Here is a 27096-nt window from a genome sequence, read left to right as displayed (position 1 = left end):
AGGTGTAATAGCGACATATCAGGGAGAGAGAGTGAACAGACTGCTGCGACAGTCTGCGCTACTAGGTTAGCTAACAGAACACAGCTTCCTGGTTCAAGTTGAAAGCTGATGATGTAACTGCCAACTAAGACAAACATTGCTTCATGTGATTGTGTTTATTGACCAGGAAGTGGTCAAGCTATCTATTTTGAGAGGTTTCGAGGAAGAAGAATATACAAGTCAAAGAGAGGGAGAAGAGAGACACAAACATCACATCTTCTTCCTCATCTTATTGTATACAAGACGAGACAACCCCATGCCAAATGTCTCTGTGTTTGAACATGATGGCGGGTTATATTTTGGCTGACGGGGTTGTTCCAAACTGTCTGGGGAGTGGTGTTACTGTGCTGGGCCCAGGCAGTCACTGCAGCCAGACAGACAGTGGAGTCAACCAGATTTCAGCCAGCCTCATCAGACACAATGATCCCTGTGCTGGAGGGGGGCGCTGGGGGAAGGGGTCCCGTAGGTCACCAGACCACATGACTTGCATGAGGTTTCGCCTAGCGACCAACAGACACACTGCAACAATTCTGTGACTTAGCCAGGCATACAAGATGGTCCCACTGACCTCCAGGCCCAGGCTAGGGTGGAAGGAGGGAGGAGGGAGGAAGACCATTAGCCGATTAAGTCTGGAGTAGAAGCATCAATACTGCCACTATGATGCCAAGAAGCTTTGAGAGGCCTGGAGAGACAGGCAGAGAGAGAGGCCTGGAGAGAGAGGCAGAGAGAGACATAAGTAAAAGATGAAGAGGGTGGGTTCAAGACCACGGACAAGTCCACCACTCAGACTGGCTATTTAAATCCAGCACAGCTACAGCACAGTTACGGAACTCACCACACAGCCAGCACAGCCAGCACAGCTTGAGCCACATCGGGGCTATCCCAGCATGCTCTCCTGTGACTAGGAGTGGCTGGCTGCTGTTGGCCTGGGTTAGGGGTTGTATACTGTACGAGGAGGGAAGAGTGGAGAGGTGTAATAAATACGAGGGAGGAGGCGGAGTGTAGAAAGGAGAAAGAGCCGTGGCGGTAATTAAGTGTCCATGCTGAGCCCTGGCGGGGGTTGCCATGTCCGCGGGCTATGCTAATGAGCGTGCCCTGCAGTCAGGGCTTCTGCCTTATTAGCGTGCGGCGCCGGACAATATGGTGGGAGAGACCCTAGCAGCTAGCCCTGTCCACCAGCAGGCTCATGTCGCTGCAAACGACTAGCAGTCAGCCCCCCCCTCCCGGAGAGGAAGGTAATTCCATTCACTGGGACTTTCTCTCCATCATCCTCTTCTCTTCAGTCTCACCCTCACTCTCAGTTTGTCCTGTTGGAAAAAGACTGAGCATGCGTGTGTGAAAAAAAACAGACTCTCTAAATATAACCAGCTGGTTGAGCCTGAACTGGCGGTCGTAAATTCAAACCCCCTTCGCAGGACTTTATACGGGACATCAATATGTTAAGTGCACATTTTCAACTATTTTCTTTTGGGGAAAAGGGTGAAATAATTGTCAGAGTGCATCTATCACGATAGATCCCACGTTACAAAAGGCACCATGTCCCTGACTGACTAGTCAGCTGTTTGTCATAAATCCTCCCAGTCCCAAATGGCACCCTATTCCCTGTACAGTGCACTGCCTTTATAGTGCACTACATTTGACCAGAGCCCAAGGGGACTGTGAGTGAGAGACTGGTCTGAGATCAGTGATTGAAAAAGATAAAGACTGAGATATTCAGCTCTCAGTGCGGCTCACTGATCCAGGCTCAGAGGGACGGCGATGCGTGGGCAAACTCGGGAGGGTTCATGCCCTTTGGAGTTCTGGGAGCACCACATGGCATTTACCAGTATAAAAATACAGCAGTTAACTAGAACTGTGCTTTTAACAGCCCGAGTTAGAAAGAAGCCCATACTCTAAATCATCTCCACCTATAGTAGGCTTATGTCCACACACAACTCTGTATATAACCCGTTCTGAAACCACAAACACACCCATCACCTTTTATCCCATGTCAGAGCCAAAATGACTACTCCAGTTTCCAGTCTCTGACATAGATAACATGGGGGAAGTGGAAACTGGAAAACCCATCATTCATGGTGGCTCAGGAGTTAGCCTAGACCAGGGTTTCCCCAAACTTGTTCCTGGGGCCGCCGCTAGGTGCACGTTTTGGTTGAGAGATTGGGAAAACCTGGTCTAGATCACACTCTCAGCATGGACCAGGATCCGGGGTAGCTGTTAGCCTAGGTTATATACAGCAACTAGATTCAGCCACGGGTCTATTGTTGTCAAAAAATAATTACAACAATTTCTACACCGCTAATTGACCACAACTAATCCCAAAAAGAGATTGTATTTGAAAATAACAATAATTTCATACCTTTATTACAGACACAATCATTTATATATATATATATATTCTATTTGTGGAAATACTTGGGAACAGATTTACTAAATTTACATTGTTGCTGAATTCCTGATGATTTTACAGTCCTTTTCATTTATTTTTGTAATTTTTTTTTTTTTACTTTGAGGGGACCCCCAAAAGTCTTTTACAGGCTGGTTTTGTCCCGTGGGCCGCATGTTGCCAACCCCTGCTATACAGTAATGTCTGTGGTTCGGTTCTGTCCGTCGTATTGAAATGTAGCGCAGCATATAACCACCTGTGTACTGTTGGCCTTGGCCCCGGCCGTTTGTGGGTACTTCGGGCCTCGTGCCAGAGGTGAAAGAGGAAGGAGAAGTGTTCCTGGAAGAGAATGAGTCGACTCGAGGCCCCCAGACCTCTGAAATTCCTCAGTGCAGATGGAGCGCCCTTTGCACCCGCGTTTATTTTTCCCATCCATTTTTTTTTTATGGAACAGAAATAACACATGCCTATAATCTTAGATGTGGCATCAAAGCTCCTCACAGAGCACAAAAAACAACCACCAAGGAGAAGCACACACTTTCACTACAGAAATAGGCTACTCAGTTCTCACAGAGCGCCTGTAATTGCAATTCACAAGGTATTTCTTCATTTACCATTCAGCCCAGGACCTGAAATTAACACCCGCCACCTACCAAATGCGGGTACATTTTGTCACTGGCGGGTAAGATGTCCATTTCACCAGCCACGTTGGCGGGAGGTCAGGGCTCCACAGTGCAGGACTTAACTCACATTTGTGAATAAAAATAGTAAATGTATGATCACATTTATAGTAAAATGAATGCTGCAGTAGCTGTTTTCAAAGTATTTCTGCAGTTTTGTTTCATAGCTGGTAAATGAATATGGCACAAAGTCAAAGAACTACACTATGTAGCTTATTCCTGCCCTTAAAGGGACAGGTAAAATGTGATATTTAGGTTAATATAACAACTTCTTACTAATTACACATTTACTGTTTTAGAAACATTACAAAGCATCCTCATCGATTCTTTTGTGTTTTGTTGGTGTCGTTTTAGCGTGTGTGTGTGTGGGGGGGGGGGTATTTTGGCTGGTAAAAAAATGTGAGTGGCTGGTGGACCAAAAAGTACATTTTATACCCTGATTCAGCCTAAACATTACCCTGGTGAACCATAAAAAGTAGCAGTAGTGCAACAGTGAAAGCTATAAGACAAGGATACACTTAATACCACATTTGCATTATTTTCATAATATTGAAAGAGGTCACAAGGACAGTTGATAGGATAAAGTTGTCATAGAAACTACAACTAGTGGATAGCATTGAAGAGAAGGCAGGGCTGTGTTTCCCAAAAGCATCGTAGCACTAAGAAACTAAAATTGACAAAATATGATCTTAGTGCCACGATGGTTTAGGGAAACACAGCCCAGGTAGGCTACATTGACTAGCCTATACTTTTACTGCCACTTGCATACTTGGTAGATAGCCCATTTTGATATAGGCCAGTCCTGGGTTACTTCTCTCAGGTGAAAACAACAGTTTCAGTGTACTTCAGTCCCAAAGTTGCTTCAGATTTGGCAACCGCCACAAAGCAAAGGCCTATTTCTCCGAGGTTGACGGACAACTAGCTTTTAGATGTAAATCAATGGGAATAATTGTGTCTCGTTACAGTTGTCACAGTGCTAAGAATAATGTCCATAATACACTGACATTCCCTTAGCATCCTCACTATGTCACCAATCATAGATACTAGTATGCATGTAGGCTTCGTAAGTAGATTATTGGAGTACAGTTAGAGCCGTGACATCATGACATTTTGGCAGACGGTTAGACTGTCGGTCTCGCGGTAACTGACCGTTAATTACCATAAACACATGTAGTATCTCCAGGCCTCCAGCATACAAGCCACTGATGAGTGCCTTGGGAACATCATTTAAAAAGGTCTAATAAATCAATTTAACATACACCATCACAATAAATCTATTATTTATTTACGGCAGGTTTAAAGAAACATTATGATATGAAGAAAATGTATTTCAGAAGAACAGAATATGAGTCGGCCTCCTGTATGTTATCTGGCTAAGCACCATGTCATAGACTGCAGGCTACTTCAGTTAGCAGGCAATATACGCTTACTATAAAATCATATCATCTAAAATAATAAGAATATGATTTAACTTAGCTGAATAAAATAGAAAGGATATTTTTCCCCATTCTGGAGCGAGTGCACATATGAAGTGGCTATAAAGTGACCATTTGAAACAGGTCTTATACACTAGATTTAGAGTTATTTGTCAACTTTAGTTGTGAATGAGACAAACATTAGAATGTCTTAGAAACCAGAACACATATGGCTGCATGATGTGACTATAGACTATTGATGATTTGAAAAAAAGTATTAAAAAAATCTTGCGCTCTGTTCCTTGCTTCAGGTTGCACACGCTGTTCTCTCATCAATTGATCATATTTTCACCCATCAAACTATTCTCAATTTAATCTAGTCTTTACTAATATGTCAAATTTGTTTAGATTTAGAATGGCCCATTAACATGGGCAGTCGATATGTACCCGAATAGCGAATGAGAGCCACTTCCCGCAGTTCGTTTTTCCAATCATGCCGGGGGTCTCCGGTTTCATAGCACAGCTGAGAAATACATATAGTAGCAGCTGGGATCCTCCTCTTTTTAGTGGCAGCTATCAAAACTCTGCTTTCACACTGGACCACATATAGAAACGTCTGGGCTTAGAACACTACTTATTTATTTGTATTTCTTCATTTAGATTTTTTAAATTAGAATAATTATAGCTAGGTATTACTGCACTATTGGAGCTAGAAACAAGCATTTCGCTGCACCTGCGATAACATCTGCAAATCTGTGTACGTCACCAATAACCTTTGGATTATTTCACACCACTCATCAACTACTGTTTAAGAAGCAAGCAGCCTCTCTCTGCGCGACAGGTCATATATAGGCATGTGCATAAACTAGCAGGCCATTAGGACCTGATGGAGGGACAATAGAGTCCTGAGTACCAGACCATTAGGACCTGATGGAGGCACAATAGAGTCCTGAGTACCAGACCATTAGGACCTGATGGAGGGACAATAGAGTCCTGAGTACCAGACCATTAGGACCTGATGGAGGGTCAATAGAGTCCTGAGTACCAGACCATTAGGCCCTGATGGAGGAGGGACAATAGAGTCCTGAGTACCAGACCATTAGGACCTGATGGAGGGACAATAGAGTTCTGAGTACCAGACCAATCGGACCTGATGGGGGGGACAATAGAGTCCTGTGTACCAGACCATTAGGCCCTGATGGAGGAGGGACAATAGAGCTCTGAGTAGCAGGCCAGGCACAACTCCAACACCATCATTAAGTTTGCCGATGACACAACAGTGGTAGGCCTGATCACTGACGACGACGAGACACCCTATAGGGAAGAGGTCAGCAACCTGGCCGTGAGGTGCCAGGACAACAACCTCTCCGTCAACGTGATCAAGACAAAGCAGATGATTGTGGTGACCTATTCCCCCTCAGGAGACAAAAAGATTTGGTATGGGTCCTCAGATCTTCAAAACGTTCTACAGCTGCACCATCGAGAGCATCTTGACTGGTTGCATCCCTGCCTGGTATGGCAACTGCTCGGCCTCTGACCGCAAGGCACTACAAAAGGGTAGTGAGTACAGCCCAGTACGTCACTGGGGCCAAGCTTCTTGCCATCCAGGACTTCTATACCAGGCGGTGTCAGTGGAAGGTCCTAAAAATTATCAAAGACTCCAGTCACCCCAGTCATAGACTGTTCTCTCTGCTACTGCACGGCAAGCGGTACCAGAGCGTCAAGTCTAGGTCCAAGAGGCTTCTAAACAGCTTCTACCCCCAAGCCATAAGACTCCTGAACATCTAATTAAATGGCTACCCAGACTATTTTCATTGCTCCCCCTCCCCCCTTTTACACTGCTGCTACTCTCCGTTTTATCTATGCATAGTCACTTAAATAACTCTACCAACATGTACATATTACCTCCATTACCTCGACACCGATGACCCCACACATTGACTCTGTACCGGTACCCCCTGTATATAGCCTCGCTATATATTGTTATTTTACTGCTGCTCTTTAATTATTTGTTAGTTTTATTTCTTATTTTGTTAGGTATTCTTCTTAAAACTGCATTGTTGGTTAAAGGCTTGTTAGAAAGCATTTCACTATTGTAGTCGGCGCATGTGACAAATACAATTTGATTAGCAACCTAATGATCGTTAGTGATTTGGGTACAAGCAACGCACGACCAGAGTGCATAAGAGGAAATTCTCGTGACTCAACGGTTATGTGGAATTTGACTGCGATTATGACTCATGACTGCCGGTGTGGCGTTAATACGGTCACCGTAACAACCCTAAGTACAGTTCACTCACTGTGCCAAAAATACAGTAAATCCTAAATTTAGGCTACAGTATGATATTGCTGTAGAGTTCCTATGTACAGTATGTGAACACTTCATTACACTCAAATGTAGGACTATAAATAATTACTAAAGGGGAACCTTGCCATGCCAGCATCCATCCCATAAATTTGGTATCATGACTTTGAGGGTAATTTGTCAAGACTTTCCTGTAGTAGATGTGTGCCACGACACAACACTGTTCCAGAACAGAACAGATACCCTGTTAATGGTGAAACAACAGAAGGACTGATGTCAAGAACTAAAAGGTGGCTGTTACTAGTTACCACAGCCACAAAGTCAAAATTGGCTTATTAATTTCATGAAAACAAACATGAGCTTTTTGATCTGAATTTAAATTTAGGGCTAGGCGTAAGGTTAGCAGTGTGGTTAAGGTTAGGTTTAAAATCGTATTTTAAGAAGATAAATTGTAGAAATAGGCAGGGTTTAGCCATAATTAGACTTTGTGGCTGTAGTAGCTAGTGATGACCCCAAGAGGTGGGCTTACTCTAAGTAGCAATGACGCTAACATAGCTAGCACCACTAGTACGTCACATTCTGGCACACACACTGAGGGGCAGGCTGCCCACTTAGACACAGAGAGGAGTGAGAGGAGTGAGAGGAGTGAGAGAGCAGAGCGCAGTGTGTGTATGGGCCATACGGTATGAGACAGGGGGGGCACAATGGGGAGGGGGCGGTCCTCCAGCCAGCGTAAATCACACTGAGCCCACTGGCACAAGAACACGGTCGACCGGTCCCACTACAGCAGCCAGTCACCCCCCAGAGAGAGAGAGAGCGAGGGAAAGAGAGAGATGGTGGGTGGTTGTGAGAAAGTGTGTGAGAAAGAGAAAGTGTGTGTGTTACTGACTGTGGGTGTAAGAGACAGTGTGAGAGAGAGGCACTAAGTGTGTATAAGAGAGAGACTGTGTGTATGAGAGAGCTGGGGAGAGCGAGTGAGCATGGAGTGAAGAGCTGAGCGATAGAGAGCTGGGGGGGGGGCGAATGAATCGAAAAAATATGGCTTTTTCCATGGTGGTATTGGGTTGACAGCAGTTTGGCAGAGGCGCCTGAGGCAGTGCCTGCTTGGATTCTAGCCTGTCACTCAGGACAGGGACACTAATCAGGATTGGTCCTGGTCCCTTCTTCCTCTTCCCTAGGAATAGCAGAGGGGGGGAGCCAGAGCCAGTTTGCGTACATTAGAAAAAGGGAGAGAAAAAAAAAGAAGGGAGAATCGCAGTGGCACAGCAGGAGAGGCTAACCTTCATTTGCATGCAGGTCCAGGGGAGGAAGAGGTGGGGGGGGGGAGCTGTTTCTGTTTCCAATCTCCATGTTAAAACGCCTGGCCAGGGCAGCCAGTGGGAATGAAGAGGCATTGTTCGCCCGCTGCTGCTCCCCGTCACACCTAGGCTACATCTCAAATGACACCCTATTCCCTACATAGTGCACTTCTTTTGGCCAGGGCCTGTAGGCTATGAAGGGAATTGGATGCCATTTGGAACACAGACCCATCGCGCCTTTTCTCGCTTTCAAGGTATAAAAGACATGTCCTGCGTGGCAGATAATGTCGATCTCAAATCCTGACCTGAAATCTATACAGACCAGACATTGATGTACGTCTGTTGTTAGTCTTGTGTGCACTGCATCCATATCCATCCAGCCTTTTCTGGTTCCGTCCACATCTGTCATAACCAGGTTGTGACCTGAAATCTGCAGCATTCAAAGTCTTGTCGCTGTCTTTCACCCGTGAGAGGCCGTTCTCTGCGGCATAACGATCGCTATGACAACCATCACTTAAGCCCTCCGGGTACAGTGGGTTGGAGCGGTCTTGTTTCTGAAGACCTCATCACTGACTGGGAGGGTCATCAAGGTCAATCCACTGGCTCTCACAAGAAATGCTACATGAGAACAACAAAATGTACTTCCGCCAAAAAAGGATGAGGCGGTTCCTGGCCAAAGGACCAGAAGGAGAGGAAAAAGAAGAGGGAGGGATTGTTGGGATGCTTCCTTTGGCCCAGAGTTGCTGAACACAAAGTCTGGCTGTGCGTGCCAAATTAGCTTTTTAAGCATTCTTTTTTTCAGGGAGGATTTGTCGCTAATCTAGAAAACCTTCTGGTAGGAAGTGTCAATAGATCTGGTGCTGACCACTCCCCGTAGAGTGCAGGGATTAATGACCTAGGCTGTGTCCCAAATGGCACCCTATACCCTACATAGTGCACTACCTTGGACTAGGACCTATGTAGGGAATAGGGTGGCATTTGCAGATGCAGCCCTAGCAATCTGAACCAACAACTGACTGACTTGTCTATTGAGAACACACTGGTAATTCAGGAACGGAAAGAGGCAATCACATACAGATCAGTCCAACTAAACCCTGTTCATTATCAACTCACCAAAAGGTTTTACAAGCTATCCTGAGTTCCAGATTTTTGGGGGGCATGTGTCTCCATTTTGTTGATGATGAGATATCTGGCTAATTAGCATGTCTGAGCCGTCATGATGAGTGATACTCGTCTAGTACTAGACGTCCAATAATGCACCCATCTCATTACCGCGATGAGGACGAATCAGGCGGCAAAATTCCCTCGTTCAGACAACAATGGGACAACGCTAAAGAACCTGAGCCTCTCTACCTCAAGGTCACAGCGGTTCACTCAGAAGACGCGGTGAAGTCATCATCTGCATTGTGCCAAATGGAAGGGCATTCTCCGCACGTGGCAGCCACAGAATCATCAGCGGCAGCCACAGAATCATCAGCGCCAGGTACTCACCTGCGTTTCAGCGTCATAAATAACCTCCACTCGCCCCACACGCCACTGACAATGGCTTTCACAGAGATGACTTCACGTCAATGAATTTAACTTATCTGGTCTGGAGTGGTGCTTTGTTGTAACACAGCCAAACACTTCCACTCTCTCTGGATGTGATATATTGTTTCCCTTGAGAGCCTTACATACCGGGTGGTTCCACTACTCTGCATCTGCCTGCCCTGACTGCCTCGGTCCCTCTGTCCTGCCTCGTTCGTTCCTGGCACTTTGAATCTCCCCGCGGCAATGAAACGGCCCCAATCAAGGCCCCAAAACCCCCCACAAAGCAGACACAGCTGTTAGCCTGGCTAGTTAAATGCATTAGTGTGGCAGACTCGCTGCTCAACCCAACTGTACAGTACAGTGTTGTGGAAGGAGGTAGTGACTAGGCTTGGGCATTATACCATACATACTAGTGGTCGACCAATTATGATTTTTCACCGCTGATGCCGATTATTGGAAGACCAAAAAAGCAGATACCGATTAAATCAGCCAATTTTTATTTATTTATTTGTAATAATGACAATTACAACAATACATCAATAAAATATATTTAACCTCAAATAAATAATGAAACATGTTCAATATGATTTAAATAATGCAAAAACAAAGTGTTGGAGAAGAAAGTAAAAGTGCAAGATGTGCCATGTAAGAAAGCTAACATTTAAGTTCCTTGCTCAGAACATGAGAACATTTGAAAGCTGGTGGTTCCTTTTAACATGAGTCTTCAATATTCCCAGGTAAGAAGTTTTAGGTTGTAGTTATTATAGGAATTATAGGACTATTTCCCTCTATACTTTGTATTTCATTAACCTTTGACTATTCAAATCAAATCAAATTTTATTTGTCACATACACATGGTTAGCAGATGTTAATGCGAGTGTAGCGAAATGCTTGTGCTTCTAGTTCCGACAATGCAGTGATGGTGGGTGGTTGATGTCCTTGATGATCTTTATGGCCTTCCTGTAACATCGGGTGGTGTAGTGTCCTGGAGGGCAGGTAGTTTGCCCCCGGTGATGCGTTGTGCAGACCTCACTACCCTCTGGAGAGACTTACGGTTGAGGGCGGAGCAGTTGCCGTACCAGGCGGTGATACAGCCCGCCAGGATGCTCTCGATTGTGCATCTGTTGAAGTTTGTGAGTGCTTTTGGTGACAAGCCGAATTTCTTCAGCCTCCTGAGGTTGAAGAGGCGCTGCTGCGCCTTCTTCACGACGCTGTCAGTGTGAGTGGACCAATTCAGTTTGTATGTGATGTGTATGCCGAGGAACTTAAAACTTGCTACCCTCTCCACTACTGTTCCATCGATGTGGATAGGGGGGTGTTCCCTCTGCTGTTTCCTGAAGTCCACAATCATCTCCTTAGTTTTGTTGACGTTGAGTGTGAGGTTATTTTCCTGACACCACACTCCGAGGGCCCTCAACTCCTCCCTGTAGGCCGTCTCGTCGTTGTTGGTAATCAAGCCTACCACTGTTGTGTCGTCCGCAAACTTGATGATTGAGTTGGAGGCGTGCATGGCCACGCAGTCGTGGGTGAACAGGGAGTACAGGGGAGGGCTCAGAACGCACCCTTGAAGGGGGCCCCCGTGTTGAGGACCAGCGGGGAGGAGATGTTGTTGCCTACCCTCACCACCTGGGGGCGGCCCGTCAGGAAGTCCAGTACCCAGTTGCACAGGGCGGGGTCGAGACCCAGGGTCTCGAGCTTGATGACGAGCTTGGAGGGTACTATGGTGTTGAATGCCGAGCTGTAGTCGATGAACAGCATTCTCACATAGGTATTCCTCTTGTCCAGGTGGGTTAGGGCAGTGTGCAGTGTGGTTGAGATTGCATCATCTGTGGACCTATTTGGGCGGTAAGCAAATTGGAGTGGGTCTAGGGTGTCAGGTAGGGTGGAGGTGATATGGTCCTTGACTAGTCTCTCAAAGCACTTCATGATGACGGAAGTGAGTGCTACGGGGCGGTAGTCGTTTAGCTCAGTTACCTTAGCTTTCTTGGGAACAGGAACAATGGTGGCCCTCTTGAAGCATGTGGGAACAGCAGACTGGTATAGGGATTGAACACACCGGCCAGCTGGTCTGCGCATGCTCTGAGGGCGCGGCTGGGGATGCCGTCTGGGCCTGCAGCCTTGCGAGGGTTAACACGTTTAAATGTCTTACTCACCTCGGCTGCAGTGAAGGAGAGACCGCATGTTTTCGTTGCAGGCCGTGTCAGTGGCACTGTATTGTCCTCAAAGCGGGCAAAAAAGTGATTTAGTCTGCCTGGGAGCAAGACATCCTGGTCCGTGAGTGGGCTGGGTTTCTTCTTGTAGTCCGTGATTGACTGTAGACCCTGCCACATGCCTCTTGTGTCTGAGCCATTGAATTGAGATTACACTTTGTCTCTGTACTGACGCTTAGCTTGTTTAATAGCCTTGCGGAGGGAATAGCTGCATTGTTTATATTCGGACATGTTACCAGACACCTTGCCCTGATTAAAAGCAGTGGTTCGCGCTTTAAGTTTCACGCGAATGCAGCCATCAATCCACGGTTTCTGGTTAGGGAATGTTTTTATCGTTGCTATGGGAACGACATCTTCGACGTACGTTCTAATGAACTCGCACACCGAATCAGCGTATTCGGCAATATTTTTATCTGACGCAATACGAAACATGTCCCAGTCCACGTGATGGAAGCAGTCTTGGAGTGTGGAGTCAGCTTGGTCTGACCAGCGTTGGACAGACCTCAGCGTGGGAGCCTCTTGTTTTAGTTTCTGCCTGTAGGCAGGGATCAGCAAAATGGAGTCATGGTCAGCTGTTCCGAAAGGTGGGCGGGGCAGGGCCTTATATGCGTCGCGGAAGTTAGAGTAACAATGATCCAAGGTTTTACCACCCCTGGTTGCGCAATCGATATGCTGATAAAATTTAGGGAGTCTTGTTTTCAGATTAGCTTTGTTAAAATCCCCAGCTACAATGAATGCAGCCTCCGGATAAATGGTTTCCAGTTTGCAAAGAGTTAAATAAAGATCATTCAGAGCCATCGATGTGTCTGCTTGGGGGGGGGGGGGGTTATATACGGCTGTGATTATAATCGAAGAGAATTCTCTTGGAAGATAATGCGGTCTACATTTGATTGTGAGGAATTCTAAATCAGGTGAACAGAAGGTTTTGAGTTCCTGTATGTTTCCTTCATCACACCATGTCTCGTTAGTCATGAGGCATACGCCCCCGCCACTCTTCTTACCAGAAAGATGTTTGTTTCTGTCGGCGCGATGCGTGGAGAAACCCGTTGGCTGCACCGCATCGGATAGCGTCTCTCCAGTGAGCCATGTTTCCGTGAAGCAGAGAACGTTGCAGTCTCTGATGTCCCTCTGGAATGCCACCCTTGCTCGGATTTCGTCAACCTTGTTGTCAAGAGACTGGACATTGGCAAGAAGAATGCTGGGGAGTGGTGCGCGATGTGCCCGTGTCCTGAGTCTGACCAGAAGACCGCCTCGTTTCCCTCTTTTTCGGAGTCGTTTTCTTGGGTCGCTGCATGCGATCAATTCCGTTGTCCTGTTTGTAAGGCAGAACACAGGATCCTGGATGTTCTTATAGGCACTTTAATATTGCCAGTGTAACAGTATAGCTTCCGTCCCTCTCCTCACTCCTCCCTGGGCTCGAACCAGGAACACAACGACAACAGCCACCCTCGAAGCAGCGTTACCCATGCAGAGCAAGGGGAACAACCACTCCAAGTCTCAGAGCGAGTGACGTTTGAAACTCTATTAGCGTGCACCCCGCTACTTAGCTAGCCATTTCACCTCGGTTACACCAGCCTCATCTCGGGAGTTGATAGGCTCGAAGTCATAAACAGCGCAATGCTTGACGCACAATGAAGAGCTGCTGGCAAAACGCACAAAAGTGCTGTTTGAATGAATGCTTACGAGCCTGCTGCTACCTACCCCAGCTCAGTCAGATACTTGTATGCTCAGTCAGATTATATGCAATGCAGGACACGCTAGATAAAGTAGTAATATCATCAACCATGTGTAGTTAAATAGTGATTATGATTGATTGATTGTTTTTCATAAGATAAGTTTAATGCTAGCTAGCAACTTACCTTGGCTTACTGCATTCGCGTAACAGGCAGTCTCCTTGTGGAGTGCAACGAGAGGCAGGTGGTTATAGCGTTGGAGTAGTTAACTGTAAGGTTGCATGATTGGATCCCCCGAGCAGACAAGGTGAAAATCTGTCGTTCTACCCCTGAACGAGGCAGTTAACCCACCGTTCCGAGGCAATCATTGAAAATAAGAACGTGTTAACCGACTTGCCTAGTTAAAATGACAATATTTGCCTATATACTTTTACAACAGTTGCCTATATACTTTTACAAAACACTTCAAACTACTTTTCTAAACCAACTTTAGGTATTAATAAACGTTAATAATCTATACAATTCATCACGGGGCGATCTGTATTCAATAGCAGCTAGTCTTGAAATCAGCGGCCATCTTTTCCATTTTAATAACATCCTGTTGAGAGACTTAAAAAGGAAAGGGCAAAACGTCATACAACCAAGGATTAAGTCTGCTCGAAATGCCAGCACTGGCGACATCGTGTGGAAGCTGTAGGCGTTTACAGAACATCTTAATGTATTTGCAGTCGCCTTAAACAATAAATTGACTGGCGGATTAATATATTTTTTGTGTTTTTGGAGAACAGTTTTTCGAGGGATTTTTACTCCTAAACATGTTGTGTTATAGCCACAGACACGATTTAACCAGTTTTAGAGACTTCAGAGTGTTTTCTATACACACATGCTTATCATTTGCATATACTATATTCCTGGCATGAGTAGCAGGACTTTGAAATGTTGCGCGATTTTTAACAAAAGCTGCGAAAATTCGCATGATCCTTATAAAGATTAAATAAAAGTGTAAATCGGTGTCCAAAAATACAGATTTCCGATTGTTATGAAATCTTGAAAAATCGGCCATTCCGATTAATCGGTCGACCTCTAATACATACTATATCCCGGGTATTTGGAAAAAGCCACAGGATGGTTTTTCAATACCGTCAAAATGGCTTCTTTGAAGTTTAAAAATAAATGTGAATATTTGTAGCTACTTTTTAAGTTAATACCTGCGGTCAAATATGTTAGGAGTGCAATACGTTAGGAGAAAAAGCATATTGTGTTCTTCATTTCACCTGTCATATTATTTTACATTATGAAGCTTACCATAGTTCCCCAGAACAGTTCAGCCTGTCATGAGTTTGTAAATAGCACAATGGGAGAAAGTGAGAGCTGTGAGTCCATAGCGTTTGATATCTATCGGCGAGTCTCTGGTCGTGTCTACGCTTGACACTTACATTGAGACTTCTGCTATCAGAATACGACGATTGCATTGAATAGACGGGTCTAGATGCACAAAAGTGGCTTTGTGGTGTGATTGTGTTCAGATCTGTCTGACCACTTCAGGAGGTGGTCAGGGCTGCATTGTGTGTGGATTCCTCCTCAGTCTGGACACAGTCAGGCTACCGAAACCGCATACAGTGGGCGACGTCATCAGCACTTCTTCCACAAGTCTCCAGAAAACTTGTGTTTTGGGACCGAGAGGGACCTTTTCATTATAAATGTAGGAGGAACGTGTTTGCTGGACTCAAGTGCTAGCCAGCTAATCTTCAGAAAAACTTTTTTGTTTGGCTAGAGTTATGCTAACCCGTTTGTAATCTCTTTAGCGTTGCTTGCTGGCTAGCTACAGAGGTTAGCTGGCTAGTTAGCTACGGTAGTAAGTGGGTACAAGTGAAACTGAACAAGAGAAATTGTTGCGTTATCATATTTGGCCTATTCCACCATTTGTAGAATGCATACTGGCATTTGAATATAGCACGGGAAAAGAGAATCTGGACACACTGTGGACACATTTAAATGTAGGTGTAGACGCATGACGTGTTCGGAATTCCATGATCAGAACTCTATGTGTGGCGCACATGAGGTGAGGAAGTTACACTTGTATGCAATTCACTACCAAATGTTTGCCATCAGATACCTTATAACGGCTTTCTGCCGTGTTTGAGAAGTCAAAGATTTCTTGGTGAGTTATCTGTTCGGCTGCTATTTTTTCCCTGTGCTTCCTAGTCGTGTTTTTTTCTCCTCCCCTCTGCTTTGTGTACACATGCTGCTCTTCCTTCAAATAAGCATGCATCACAACTTTTTCATTTGCACAATTTCTCTTGTTCAGTTTCACTTGTACCCACTCAACGAAAATGACATTTGGTAGCGTGCTTGTATAACTTCATGAGCTCGATTTGCCAGTCTTTGCAATTAGTTTGTCCATTTTCGCCTGTTAGCATTCAGCTAAAAACATCTATGTGATTTTGATATTACTTGTGCTAATTCTGTGAGCATTCTGGTAATAGATGCGCAACGGGCAATTTTGCGTTTTTAGCGCCCCCTTGTGTGCTATGCCGTGATACCGTAAATCCCAGTATGATGGTATGAAAATCTGGATACTGCCTAAGCCTAGTGCTGACTTCCAGACCAGAGAGGACAGAGTTTGCCTGGCTGCTGCTGCCAGAGGCTAACAAGAGCCTGGCAAGTGTGAGGGGCCTCCTAGCCTCTCTTCCACCCACACAGGAAGTGAGGTCATGACATTAGCACTCCGCTATGCTAGAGTGCTCTCCGCCAGGGCGGCAAGATGAGCGTATTGGACGAGAGCCATTTTAAGCCCCCCTAACAACAACATACATCAAGACAGTAGAGCTACATAAAATTACCATGTATTTCAAATCTATGCCAACCTAAGCAAAAACCCTCCTCTGATTTCACGCACCAGTTAGACGCGTACCACATGCTCCGAAATATCCCCACGCCTACAGCTATGGCTTTCTTCTCAGAGACAATTGAGGAGACCTCTCTAATTCTCTGCGATGTCATTTCCATCTCTCTTTTAAGAGTGAAATGAGCCTTGATAATAAATCACATCCCTGTTCAGAAGCAGAGGCAGCAGTCTGACACGACTGGCCGACTAGAGCTTCCTGCTCCCCAGACCTCCCTCCTCTCTCTCGTTCTCTATATCTCTACATCCCTCACGCCTGTTAAAGGCCTGTCCTGCAGGGCCCTAGATGCACTTTGTGTGGTACAACAGAGAAAACCGCCCAGAGCTCTTAGCAGCTTCCCCACCACCTCCTCCACCACCACCAGTACTCTCCCTCTCTCTTCCCCTCTGTCTTTCCCAGCTGCACCAGCGAGCTGTTCGCAGTTCCTTATGAACTGCGGCCAACTGAGAGCCTGTGCTACTCCTGTGAGATTGGTATTACTCAGTGCCGGGGCTACGTCCTAGCCAAAGGGCTGCTCTCCGAAGCTGTACATCTCCCTGTTGTGGCTTGTCAACATGGAGAAAATCGTTACCAAGGCTAAGGCACTTCCATTCCACACGGAGGAGTAAGAGGGGGGGGGGGTTGATTGAGACCAGGTAGGTACTGTGTGGAACAGATTGCTGGTAACTTTGTGATATATTTTTAGGCCTCCTAGTGGACCTTTCATTTGTTCTGTTAAATTAGGTCAATGTAAAATACAGAGGGCATGCTGAAGATGTCGTTTGAGAGAGACCAGATCAAGTGTCATGGCCGACAATCAGGCTGGGATGTCATCCCTGGATCTTTGTCAAGAAACCGCTCTAATTAAGCCTAACTGAATAAGTATTATGGGGGAAGGCAATGGACATCCCTAAATAATTACTTTAGGAGATTTGCATATTATGCTTCCCTGAGTCCCTTTTGTTGGGCATAAAGAATTCCTATCTTAAATTACCTGCTTAGCACCTCTAGTGAGTTTGACACTTGATGAAAAGTGTCCAAAACAGAGTTAATTACTCACAAGTAGCCCCCTGAAGTTATTGTGAAGCGAGTTGCTTATCAGACATGTTTTTGTAATTACTCAGGGCATTGGAAATTAAATGAAGTGTCACCTCATTGACAACCTTGATTCAAAAGAGAATTCTGAATGAATTGGAGGGATTCTCAGTGGATGCTAGGCTTGGGCGATATACCATCTATACCGGTACACCGGGATATTTTTAAATACCGCTGAATGATTTTCAATACCTCAAAAAAATTCATATATATATATTTATGTTTGAGGGATGCATGCTATGCCACTGTTTAAGTTAAATATGCACTGAACAAAATATTAACGCGTAACGTGTTGGTCCCATGTTCATGAGCTGAAATAAAAATCATAGAAAAGTTCAATGTGGACAAAAAGCTTATTTCTCTCAAATGTTGTGCACAAATTTGTTTACATCCCTGTTAGTGAGAATTTCTCCTTTCCCAAGATAATCCATCCACCTGACATATCAAAAATCTGGTTAAACAACATGATCATCACACAGGTGCACCTTGTGCTGGGGGACAATAAAATAAAACTTTACAATGTGCAGCAGTCTTGTCATACAACACAATGCCACGGATGTCTCACATTTTGTGGGAGCGTGCAATTGGAATGCTGACTGCAGGAATGTCCACCAGAGCTGTTGCTAGAGAATTGAATGTTAATTTGCTCTACCATAAGCTGCCTATATATTTTGACTCGGTAACGGTTGGTACAGAAACGGTATGACAGTATGAAAATCTGCATACCGCCCAACCGTAGTGGGTGCCCATTGGAATCCTGACAATACCTGCAGGCCTTGGTATTGCCAGCCAGCCTACCTGTTTGATGCAGAAAGCAACAACACATTTTAAATGTGTATTGATCAAACCCCAGAAGCTTCTCTGGAACCAGGCCCATTATAAAGTTAACTTACCCCAACAACTTTCATTTAAGATCAACCGCTGTAGCGGCCTCCCAATTACTATCCATTCAATTCTCCATCAAGTCACGGAGAGACTGAATGGGGCCAGTTTTAGGCCGACCCACTGAATCTGAATGGTGTTGACCGCGGCGGGTCTCAAACTCCCCTCTATGGAAGCGTATGCTGAAGGAGGCATCCCACCACCTTCCTCCTGCCCTTTAATTAATTTCTAAGTGAAAGCCTGTGTATCATTATTCGCTTCAGCTCCAGCCGGCAGACACCGCGGTCCATGAGAGCCCGCGCCCCGTCAAGTTGAGGGGTGGTGGGGGGTGAAAAGTGGCGGAGGGGGATTCTTGGCAGAAATTCCCCACAAATTTGATGCCAAGAGCAAAATGGAAACCTCCCCTCATTTTCCTTTCCCCTTAATCCAATGTTTTCAAGCCCCGGCCCCACCAAGGTCATTATAATCATAGAAAGTGGAAGGGCGCCAGTGACCCGCCATTACAGTAAGGTACAGAACCACCCAGCCATTGGCTGGTGGTGAGGAGGAAAGGAGAAGAGCACTCGGTCGGTCAGGTAGAGGCAGGGGCTAAAATCCCTCCATTTCAAATGCAGATAACCTGAGGAACCAGCAGAGGAGGAGACAGGGAGAGGAGAAAATGTCTCCCTCTCTCGCTCTCCCAGTGCCCCTGACCTTTTGCCCTTCATGATCGGGTATCTCTCTCTCTCATTTATTTATTTTTAGCTTACAATTCGTATCCATATCTTGAGTTTAAGCCTACTTCAACATTTATTCAGGAGATAGGCCCTATAGCCTAAAGCTAATTCAGAATGGTTGCGAAATTATCAAAAGTAGAGAGAGGTTTTATAAGTAATATTTGGTGACATTACACAAGTATGACCAATGACCTAGAAACCTCTGGGCCTGAAAGAATGCTGCTTGCGTTGACAATATTGCAAAACCGACCTCCAGCATAATATACACGTTAAAAAAAGGTAGTACTTTTACATGTAAAAATGTCTATGCTTTATCCAAGTGATAATTTTAACGTCAATATTTACAGTAAGTAATCGGCCAATAGAATTCAACATAGATAATCATGCGCGTACCAAAATCATAAAGAGTGGCCGTTTTCATTGTGGCGCCAAAGGTCATGTTTACTTGTCTGAGTGAGGGCGCTGCACTGTACTGTGACCTCCATGGCCAGCTTGTGAGTATGTGTGTGTACGTGTGTGTGCCCTCTCTCACATGCCATGTATGCTAATATACACAGCATGACGCTTGGCCTGCACAGAGCACAAAGCAGAGTACACAACCCCAAATATCTAGACCTGCATGTGTCTGGGCTAAGATAAAGCACCTTTAGTAGTTTAAAGGCAATGTGTAATCGTGCTCTTTTCACCAGAGGGCATCGGTACAGATGCAGACATCTGAACTTCAATATTGTGCTTGTTCCTGGCACGTGACCAATCGGTGTAGGTGTTGTTAGCTGAACAATGAAAACAAACAGACAGTCGGCCAATGAGGTGAAGTGGCAAACCTATACAGGAGGAAAACCTATACAGAATAAATAAATGTTGTCCTGTATAAGTTTTGTGATTGAATGGGGGGAGTAAAATATTGGCCACAACTTCTTAAAAGAAAAAGCTTTCTCTTTGTTATTATATGATATCCTGTAATTGACACATACAATAGGCATGATGTAACATGTCTATAATATTACTTAATCCAGGGGTGTCAAACTCATTCCATGGAAGGCCTAGTGTCGGCTGGTTTTTGGTTTTTCCTTTCAGTGAAGACCTAGACAACCAGGTGAGGGGAGTTCCTTACTAATCAGTGACCTTAAATCCTTAATCAAGTACAAGGGAGGAGCGAAAACCCACAGACACTCGGCCTGCCATGAAATGAGTTTGACATGTGACCTAACCTATATAATAGAACTAAATAGTTGGAGCCCCAGGGTAGTGTATGGTGCGTCAGTTAGTGGAGGTGAGCGGAAGGAGCTCCAGTAGGACAGGTTCATTGAAATGGCTGGAATGGAATCAAACAGAGGGAAACCACGTTTGACCATTCTATTTATTCCATTGCAGCCATTACAATGAGCCCGTCCTCCTATATCTCCTCCCACCAGCCTCCACTGATGTCATTATATGCTGCTCCGTCCACTCCAGCGGCGTTTCTAGGTACGTACATTCGCCATCAGTAACATGTGAGTGAGAGCTTACTGTTCAAATATCACTCTCTCACCCAGCCAACCGACGCAATTTCCCAAGTTCAACTCTGGGTTAAACACCTGAGCGCTGTGTCAGTGGATGAGGAGACAACGGTATTATTTTGGGGATGTTTTGTGACTGGGACTGGATTTGTGAACGTTTGTAGTAGCCTAAATACTCACATGTGGAAAGATTGGACACGAATAGTTCACACTATGGCACTACAAACGCTAATTTGATATTTACTGCACTGTTTTCACATTTTGTATACTTTATACAACTAAGTTTACAAATCCCCTTTTGATCACTGCTGTTAATAGCACTGAACAGTTGCATTGTTTGACATTTAAGAAAGACTACACTGTGTCATTATGGTACATTCATTAAGTCATCATTGATTTATGAGATTAATTACATTTGCATACCAATATAACTCATTAAGCCATGTTCTTACGCAGGTCTTCAGGACATTGCACTACAGCAGGGGAAATTGCCACACTAAGCCAATTCCTATGTGATCATTTTATCCACACATTCTACCTAGAAGTCATCATCTAGCGGCCGAAGTGTGTCATTGCAGCTTTTCATTATTGGACTGATAAAAGCACAATCTTAACATCCAAGCTACACAGGGTCAAATGAACAATGTATATACCAAAATCGCACATTCTGATGTACATTCGGAGTAACGACATAACGAGAAATGGGGAATGTGCCATTTCGCGTCTCAAGCCCGCGTTATTGATCGTAGTCTGTCTGCAATGAATGGCTGCAAAGGGAAGGGAAAAAACTGAACTTCAGGTGACTGACCATGGCTTTGACATAGCCTGCATGCAGACATGAACCTCACTGAACTGGGCGGAAGAAAATACCTCCGTTTCAAAAAAAATATCATCTCCAGACTTTCAAGAGCTCGACGTAAAAACAGAGCGAGCGCCTACCGAGGGAACCAATACACCCGTTTTGAGTGGTGAGAGAGAAAGTTAGACGTTTATATTAACCGAAATGTGAAGTTAGCTACCGAGCGTTGCTAGATAGCGCTATTACTAGGAACACTGAGGTACGGTTAGCCCCGAGTCTGGCTTGTCTGATCCGACTGACCCTTCATTTTATTGCGGCCAGATTCTCAGATCCTCCCCTTTCTCCCCCGAAAGAGACTCGCTCGCACGGACAGATAAACGAAAACGCTCAGACATTATACCATATACAACCGATACACAAGCTATCTGACCGCAACCTTTAGGGGAAAGGGGACCTTTATCGATTATACTCGATTAAAGCCACGTACAGCTCATGCACTCGTTGGCTAGCTAACGTTACTCATCGCCAACAACATGGCTGCCTTGCTCAGACCTAAAAAAGGAGAAATAACCTACGCCGTGTCTTTGTCTGTTTCACCTCTTTAACCCTAAACTACTGCGCAAAACACACGAAGACCCATTAAAATTGCACAAAACCAGCAAACGACTTACGTGAAGGCAGGCGTTTGGGTTGCTCCTGCTTCCTCCTTGGCATTTTCCCCCTTTTTGTCACATTCTCCTCCTTGTTTTAGGGATAAGAAGAAAAAATGTTTTTTCCCATTGAGATTGTAGGCGAGAGTGATGGCAGGGACTGTATACCTGTCTTGTCCTCGCGGTTTAAAGTGTATTGTTGGGTATAGGACCACAGGAGGAGGAGGGTTCTGTGCTGTTGTTGTTGCCGTGTCTTGACTATGGCTGCTCTCTGTGTAAGTGTGTCTCCGAGCCCCTAACTAACACTAATGCCGGGATCAAAGGGCAGCAACAGTAGAGCAGACACACACACACGCTCGCACACACGCTCGAGAGGAGCTCGCCCGCGATCGCAGCGTAGAAACGGACAAGGTGCCCCCAAGCTTACAGGGTGTATTGCGGAGTGCAAAACCCCTACACATTTTTTTTTAAATGTATTTGATAACTTCTATAAATAATAAATAAGGCAAAGATACTGAAATACAGTATCAGTACAGTATTTTTCATATGGATTGTATTTACTTTTTTATTTATATTACACATACATTATAAATATATTTTCTAAATGTGAAATGAATTGATGAAATTATGGCTTGAATAGTAATTCAGAAGCCCAATGGAAATCCCCAGTTTCCCCAAATAAACAATTATGATTAATTTGCATGAAACATACATTTGAAATGAACCCTTTCATTTTCACACTTGCATAACCCCCATATCATTAGGCTACAGATGCACACATTTCATTTCTTGCTATTGTTTTTATTTTTGTCAATGCCGTATGTCACATGAACTGTAAGAAACTGCTGCTATAACTTCCCCTGGTCTCAACAATAGTGTAACTCTCCTCTGTGGGGGAAAAAAAATAGCTAAAGTAGAAGACAACACTTTATTGCATTTCCACGTTGTGTTTTGTGTCACATTGTACATGTAACAGCAATGGCGTTTACCTAAGAGTTGAGTTCACCCCCAACGTATCCCTCTGTAAATCACGTCATCTAAATTATTACATGTTTTACCCTTCACTTGTTGCATTTCCACGTTGGGTCATGTCATATACATTTAATAACAACGTTAAAAATGGAAATCTCAATTCCTCTCCCTCGCGGTGGTGGCGTTGGGTTGAGTTTTTCACAGCGCAGCCTGTCCCGTCTCTCTTCCTGCTGCTGGGCTCCTGCAGGCTGTGTTCACTTGGCCCGGCACATTCTTTCACACCTCTCAGTGTGTGAGGAGAGCTGTGTCTTCATCCCTCCATCCTGCCATCCCTCCATCCTTTGCCACCTCCTCCCTCTGAGAGAATAGTCCTAAATGGCACCCTATTCCCTATAGAGTGCACTACTTTTGACGAGAGCCAATAGGGCTCATATGGCTCTGGTCAAAAAGTAGTGCACTCTATAGGGGAACAGGGTGCCATTTGAGATGCAGATTATGAGAGGCGCAGGAGGCTCGTTACCGTGGCAATTAGTAGAAGCCCAAATTAGCCCTCCTGGCTGGACTGCCTGTATCATGTCCACAGGTGACACGGCCACTTTGCATTTTTCTAATTAGGAAAGAGCATAACATGATTAAAATGTCTATTATCTATCATAAAGGTCCAGAGAGAAGCTGGACAAGTCCTAGTCAAGTAACAGTAATCAGTAGACATATGTAGAGAACACATGCGAGTCATATGACCACATTAGAAGTACAAGAAAGAGGCCTAAGGAATGAGTATATTCTATTGTGAATTTTTATTTTGTAAAAATATTTTTTACTGTCAAATACACCGGATAAGTGCAGTGAAATGTGTTGTTTTACAGGGTCAGCCTTGGTTGTACGGTCACACCTGAAGCAAATTAGGGTTAAGTGCCTTGCTCAAGGGCACATCGGCAGATTTTTCACCTTTTCACCTCGGGTATTCAAACCAGCGACCTTTCCATTACTAGCTCTTACTGCTAGGCTACCTGCCGCCCTATCTGCCATGCAGTGTATGTATAAGCCCAGCGTCACATATGGAAGCGTGTGTTATTGTATAAAGGTTCTGTTGAGGAAATCCAAGGTTAGTGAGAATTCACAGTACATAGTGCATGTGCATGGCAGTAGGTTGAACTCTGGTGTACCTCCAGCCTCTCCACTCCTGTGTTGTGTTGAAAGGGACTAAACCATAGGGTGTCTGACACCAGTACAGGCACAGGTGTGTGTGTGTGTGTGTGTGTGTGTGTGTGTGTGTGTGTGTGTGTGTGTGTGTGTGTGTGTGTGTGTGTGTGTGTGTGTGTGTGTGTGTGTGTGTGTGTGTGTGTGTGTGTGGACAGCTGGGGTGAGTGCTTCACCTGCACCAGCAACTGAGCACTCATAACAGAGGACCAGGTGTTGACTGCCCACCCCTCCTTCCACCCACGACCAGCATGGTCACAGCATAGTTGGAAGCGAGGGGTTAAATGTTCACTGTTGCTTCCATCCTATTCATTCTCTATATTTACATACTGTACAGTCAGTCTGAAGCCAGATCGTTTATTTTCCTGCTGTTGAGAATATACTGCATGTAATTACATATTAAAACACCAAAACATACTTTATATCTACACCATAAAATATGAAATATACTTTAGTAGCCGTTAGCCTATATCTTATCGAGCAATCTGTTCGACATCTGTGAAAGTTGTGATGACAAAGTTTACAGATGATACTCCTGATGAACAAGTGAAACTAAGCCTTCTTTGACAATGGCATATTCATCCAGATCATTTGACGCAATAAACTATGTCAACTCATGGAGAGAGAAAGAGAGATACGGAGAGGAAGAGAGAGAGTGTGGCGGGCCGCAGTCCTGTTTTTGTTCTCTGAGTCTAGGTTGGTCACCATGGCGAGGTCACAGTCTGTTCTCTGACCCCAACAATGCCAGGGCGCTGAGGTAATGCTGGCAACTTGACAATCCGCTGATAGTAGCCATGGCAACGCCAGCATGACCTCACTCAGGGTTGCACCCAAAGGTCAAAGCTCTGACATCGTGCTCTATCAACGGTTCCGCAATCTATGTCAAATTTCCAAGTTAGAAAAACAAGTAGGGAAAGTGAATCAATCAAAAGTGGATTTCAAACGTTATTAGTGTAAGTGTTATTCATAATCACTTTTCTAATTACTTGGGAATCTATTGATGTGCACAAAACACTTTTGCCACACCTAGGCCGCAGCCAGTACTGCCCATGAATTTACATACATAAATATTAAATAGTGCCTAAACTCAATACAACTCGACCAGGGAGGCCTCATCACACCTGTCACAGCTAATATCCTTCCTCCTATACAATAATATATCATAATATATAATATAAGTAGCACAGTTTGTAGGAAATAAAATCCCCTTAGCTAATTATATTTCCTTTAGTTTTACTGATAACTGCCGGTGTTCCGCTGCTTTTAAAAACAGCACATTTTGTCAGTTGGCATTAATACGACTTATTAAAATGCTTCCCTGCAGCGGCGTGGCAGTTAGCGAAATGGAAATTTCAGGTGCTTCAGCGGAGGATGGGGGAGGTGGATAAAGAGGATTTTCTGTCTCAGGGTGCATGAGCCTGGCTTCTCCACTTTCTGCTCTCTCTCCATCTCTATTTGTACTGTCCCATGTGGCCTAGTCTAGGTTAGCTATAGCGCTAGGCTAACACTAGCTGGATGTAGCCTAGCCTTGGGGTAAACCGCAACATCTGTCGCAGGCTGATAAATCCTCACAAGGTGGCTGGTGCCAGGGTTTTCCGGTATATGCCACCTGTCCCCCCGACACACACCAACTACACACACCCCTTACACCAGGCAGGTCACCCGTGATAACAAGTCAGTATTCGACGTCCATGGAAACCGGCCACTAGGGGCAACAATGAGCACTGTTTTGGTTTTCACATAGGTTTTGGTTTTGCTAGGGTGTTGCGGACAGGGATGGAGGATGGGCGTAAGCATCCAAAGGAAGGCATGTTCAAATCCAACAATAGAAAGTTGTTTTTGAATTTTTTGTTTTAAGCCTTTCCTAAACCTTAACCCTTACCTTAACCATTTGGAGTGAATGCCTAAACTTACATTTGTTTGAACAACTTCCAAATGTTTGGTTTGAGAAACATGGATGATGTCTAATTCACCCCAACTACTACTCCATACACCTCAACTACTCCATACATCTCAACTACTCCATACACACCAACTACTCATACACCCCAATTATTCCATACAACATACACCTCAACTACTCCATACACCTCAACTACTCCATACACCTCAACTACTCCATACACCCCAACTACTCATACACCCCAATTACTCCATACACCCAACTACTCCATACAACATACACCCCAACTACTCCATACACCCCAACTACTCCATACACCCCAACTGCTCCATACACCACAACTACCCCATAATCCACAACTGATTCATACACCCCAACTACTCCATACACCCCAACTGCTCCATACACCCCAACTGATTCATACACCCCAACTACTCCATTCACCCCAACTGCTCCATACACCCCAACTACACCATACACTCCAACTACCCCATACACCCCAACTGATTCATACACCCCAACTACTCCATACACCCCAACTACTCCATACACCCCAACGACACCATACACTCCAACTACTCCATACACTCCAACTACTCCATACACCCAACCTACTCCACACATCCCAACTACTCCATACACCATACAGTCCAACTTCTCCATACACCCCAACTACTCCATACACCGCTCCCCTCCTGCTATCCCCAACTACTCATACACCCCAATTACTCCATACACCTCAACTACTCCATACACCTCAACTACTCCATACACCCCAACTACTCATACACCCCAATTACTCCATACACCTCAACTACTCCATACACCTCAACTACTCCATACACCCCAACTACTCATACACCCCAATTACTCCATACACCCAACTACTCCATACAACATACACCCCAACTACTCCATACACCCCAACTGCTCCATAGACCCCAACTGCTTCATACACCCCA

General features: G+C 44.9%; 1 protein-coding gene across 1 annotated transcript in view; it reads right to left on the bottom strand.

Moving 5' to 3' along the window:
• The window catches only part of znf827 (zinc finger protein 827), a 117556-nt gene extending 95103 nt beyond the window's left edge, over nucleotides 1–22453 (bottom strand). The window contains exon 1 of the mRNA XM_052485238.1: nucleotides 22081–22453. Coding sequence (XP_052341198.1) covers nucleotides 22081–22123 — 43 coding nt within the window. The 5' untranslated portion in view covers nucleotides 22124–22453. The remainder of the gene's footprint in view (nucleotides 1–22080) is intronic.
• Nucleotides 22454–27096: the final 4643 nt, after the last annotated feature.

The sequence above is a fragment of the Oncorhynchus keta genome, chromosome 29, assembly GCF_023373465.1.
Source record: "Oncorhynchus keta strain PuntledgeMale-10-30-2019 chromosome 29, Oket_V2, whole genome shotgun sequence".
NCBI lineage: Eukaryota > Metazoa > Chordata > Actinopteri > Salmoniformes > Salmonidae > Oncorhynchus > Oncorhynchus keta.
The sequence above is the reverse complement of the archived record's forward strand: the minus strand, read 5'-3'. Positions and strand labels throughout refer to the sequence as shown.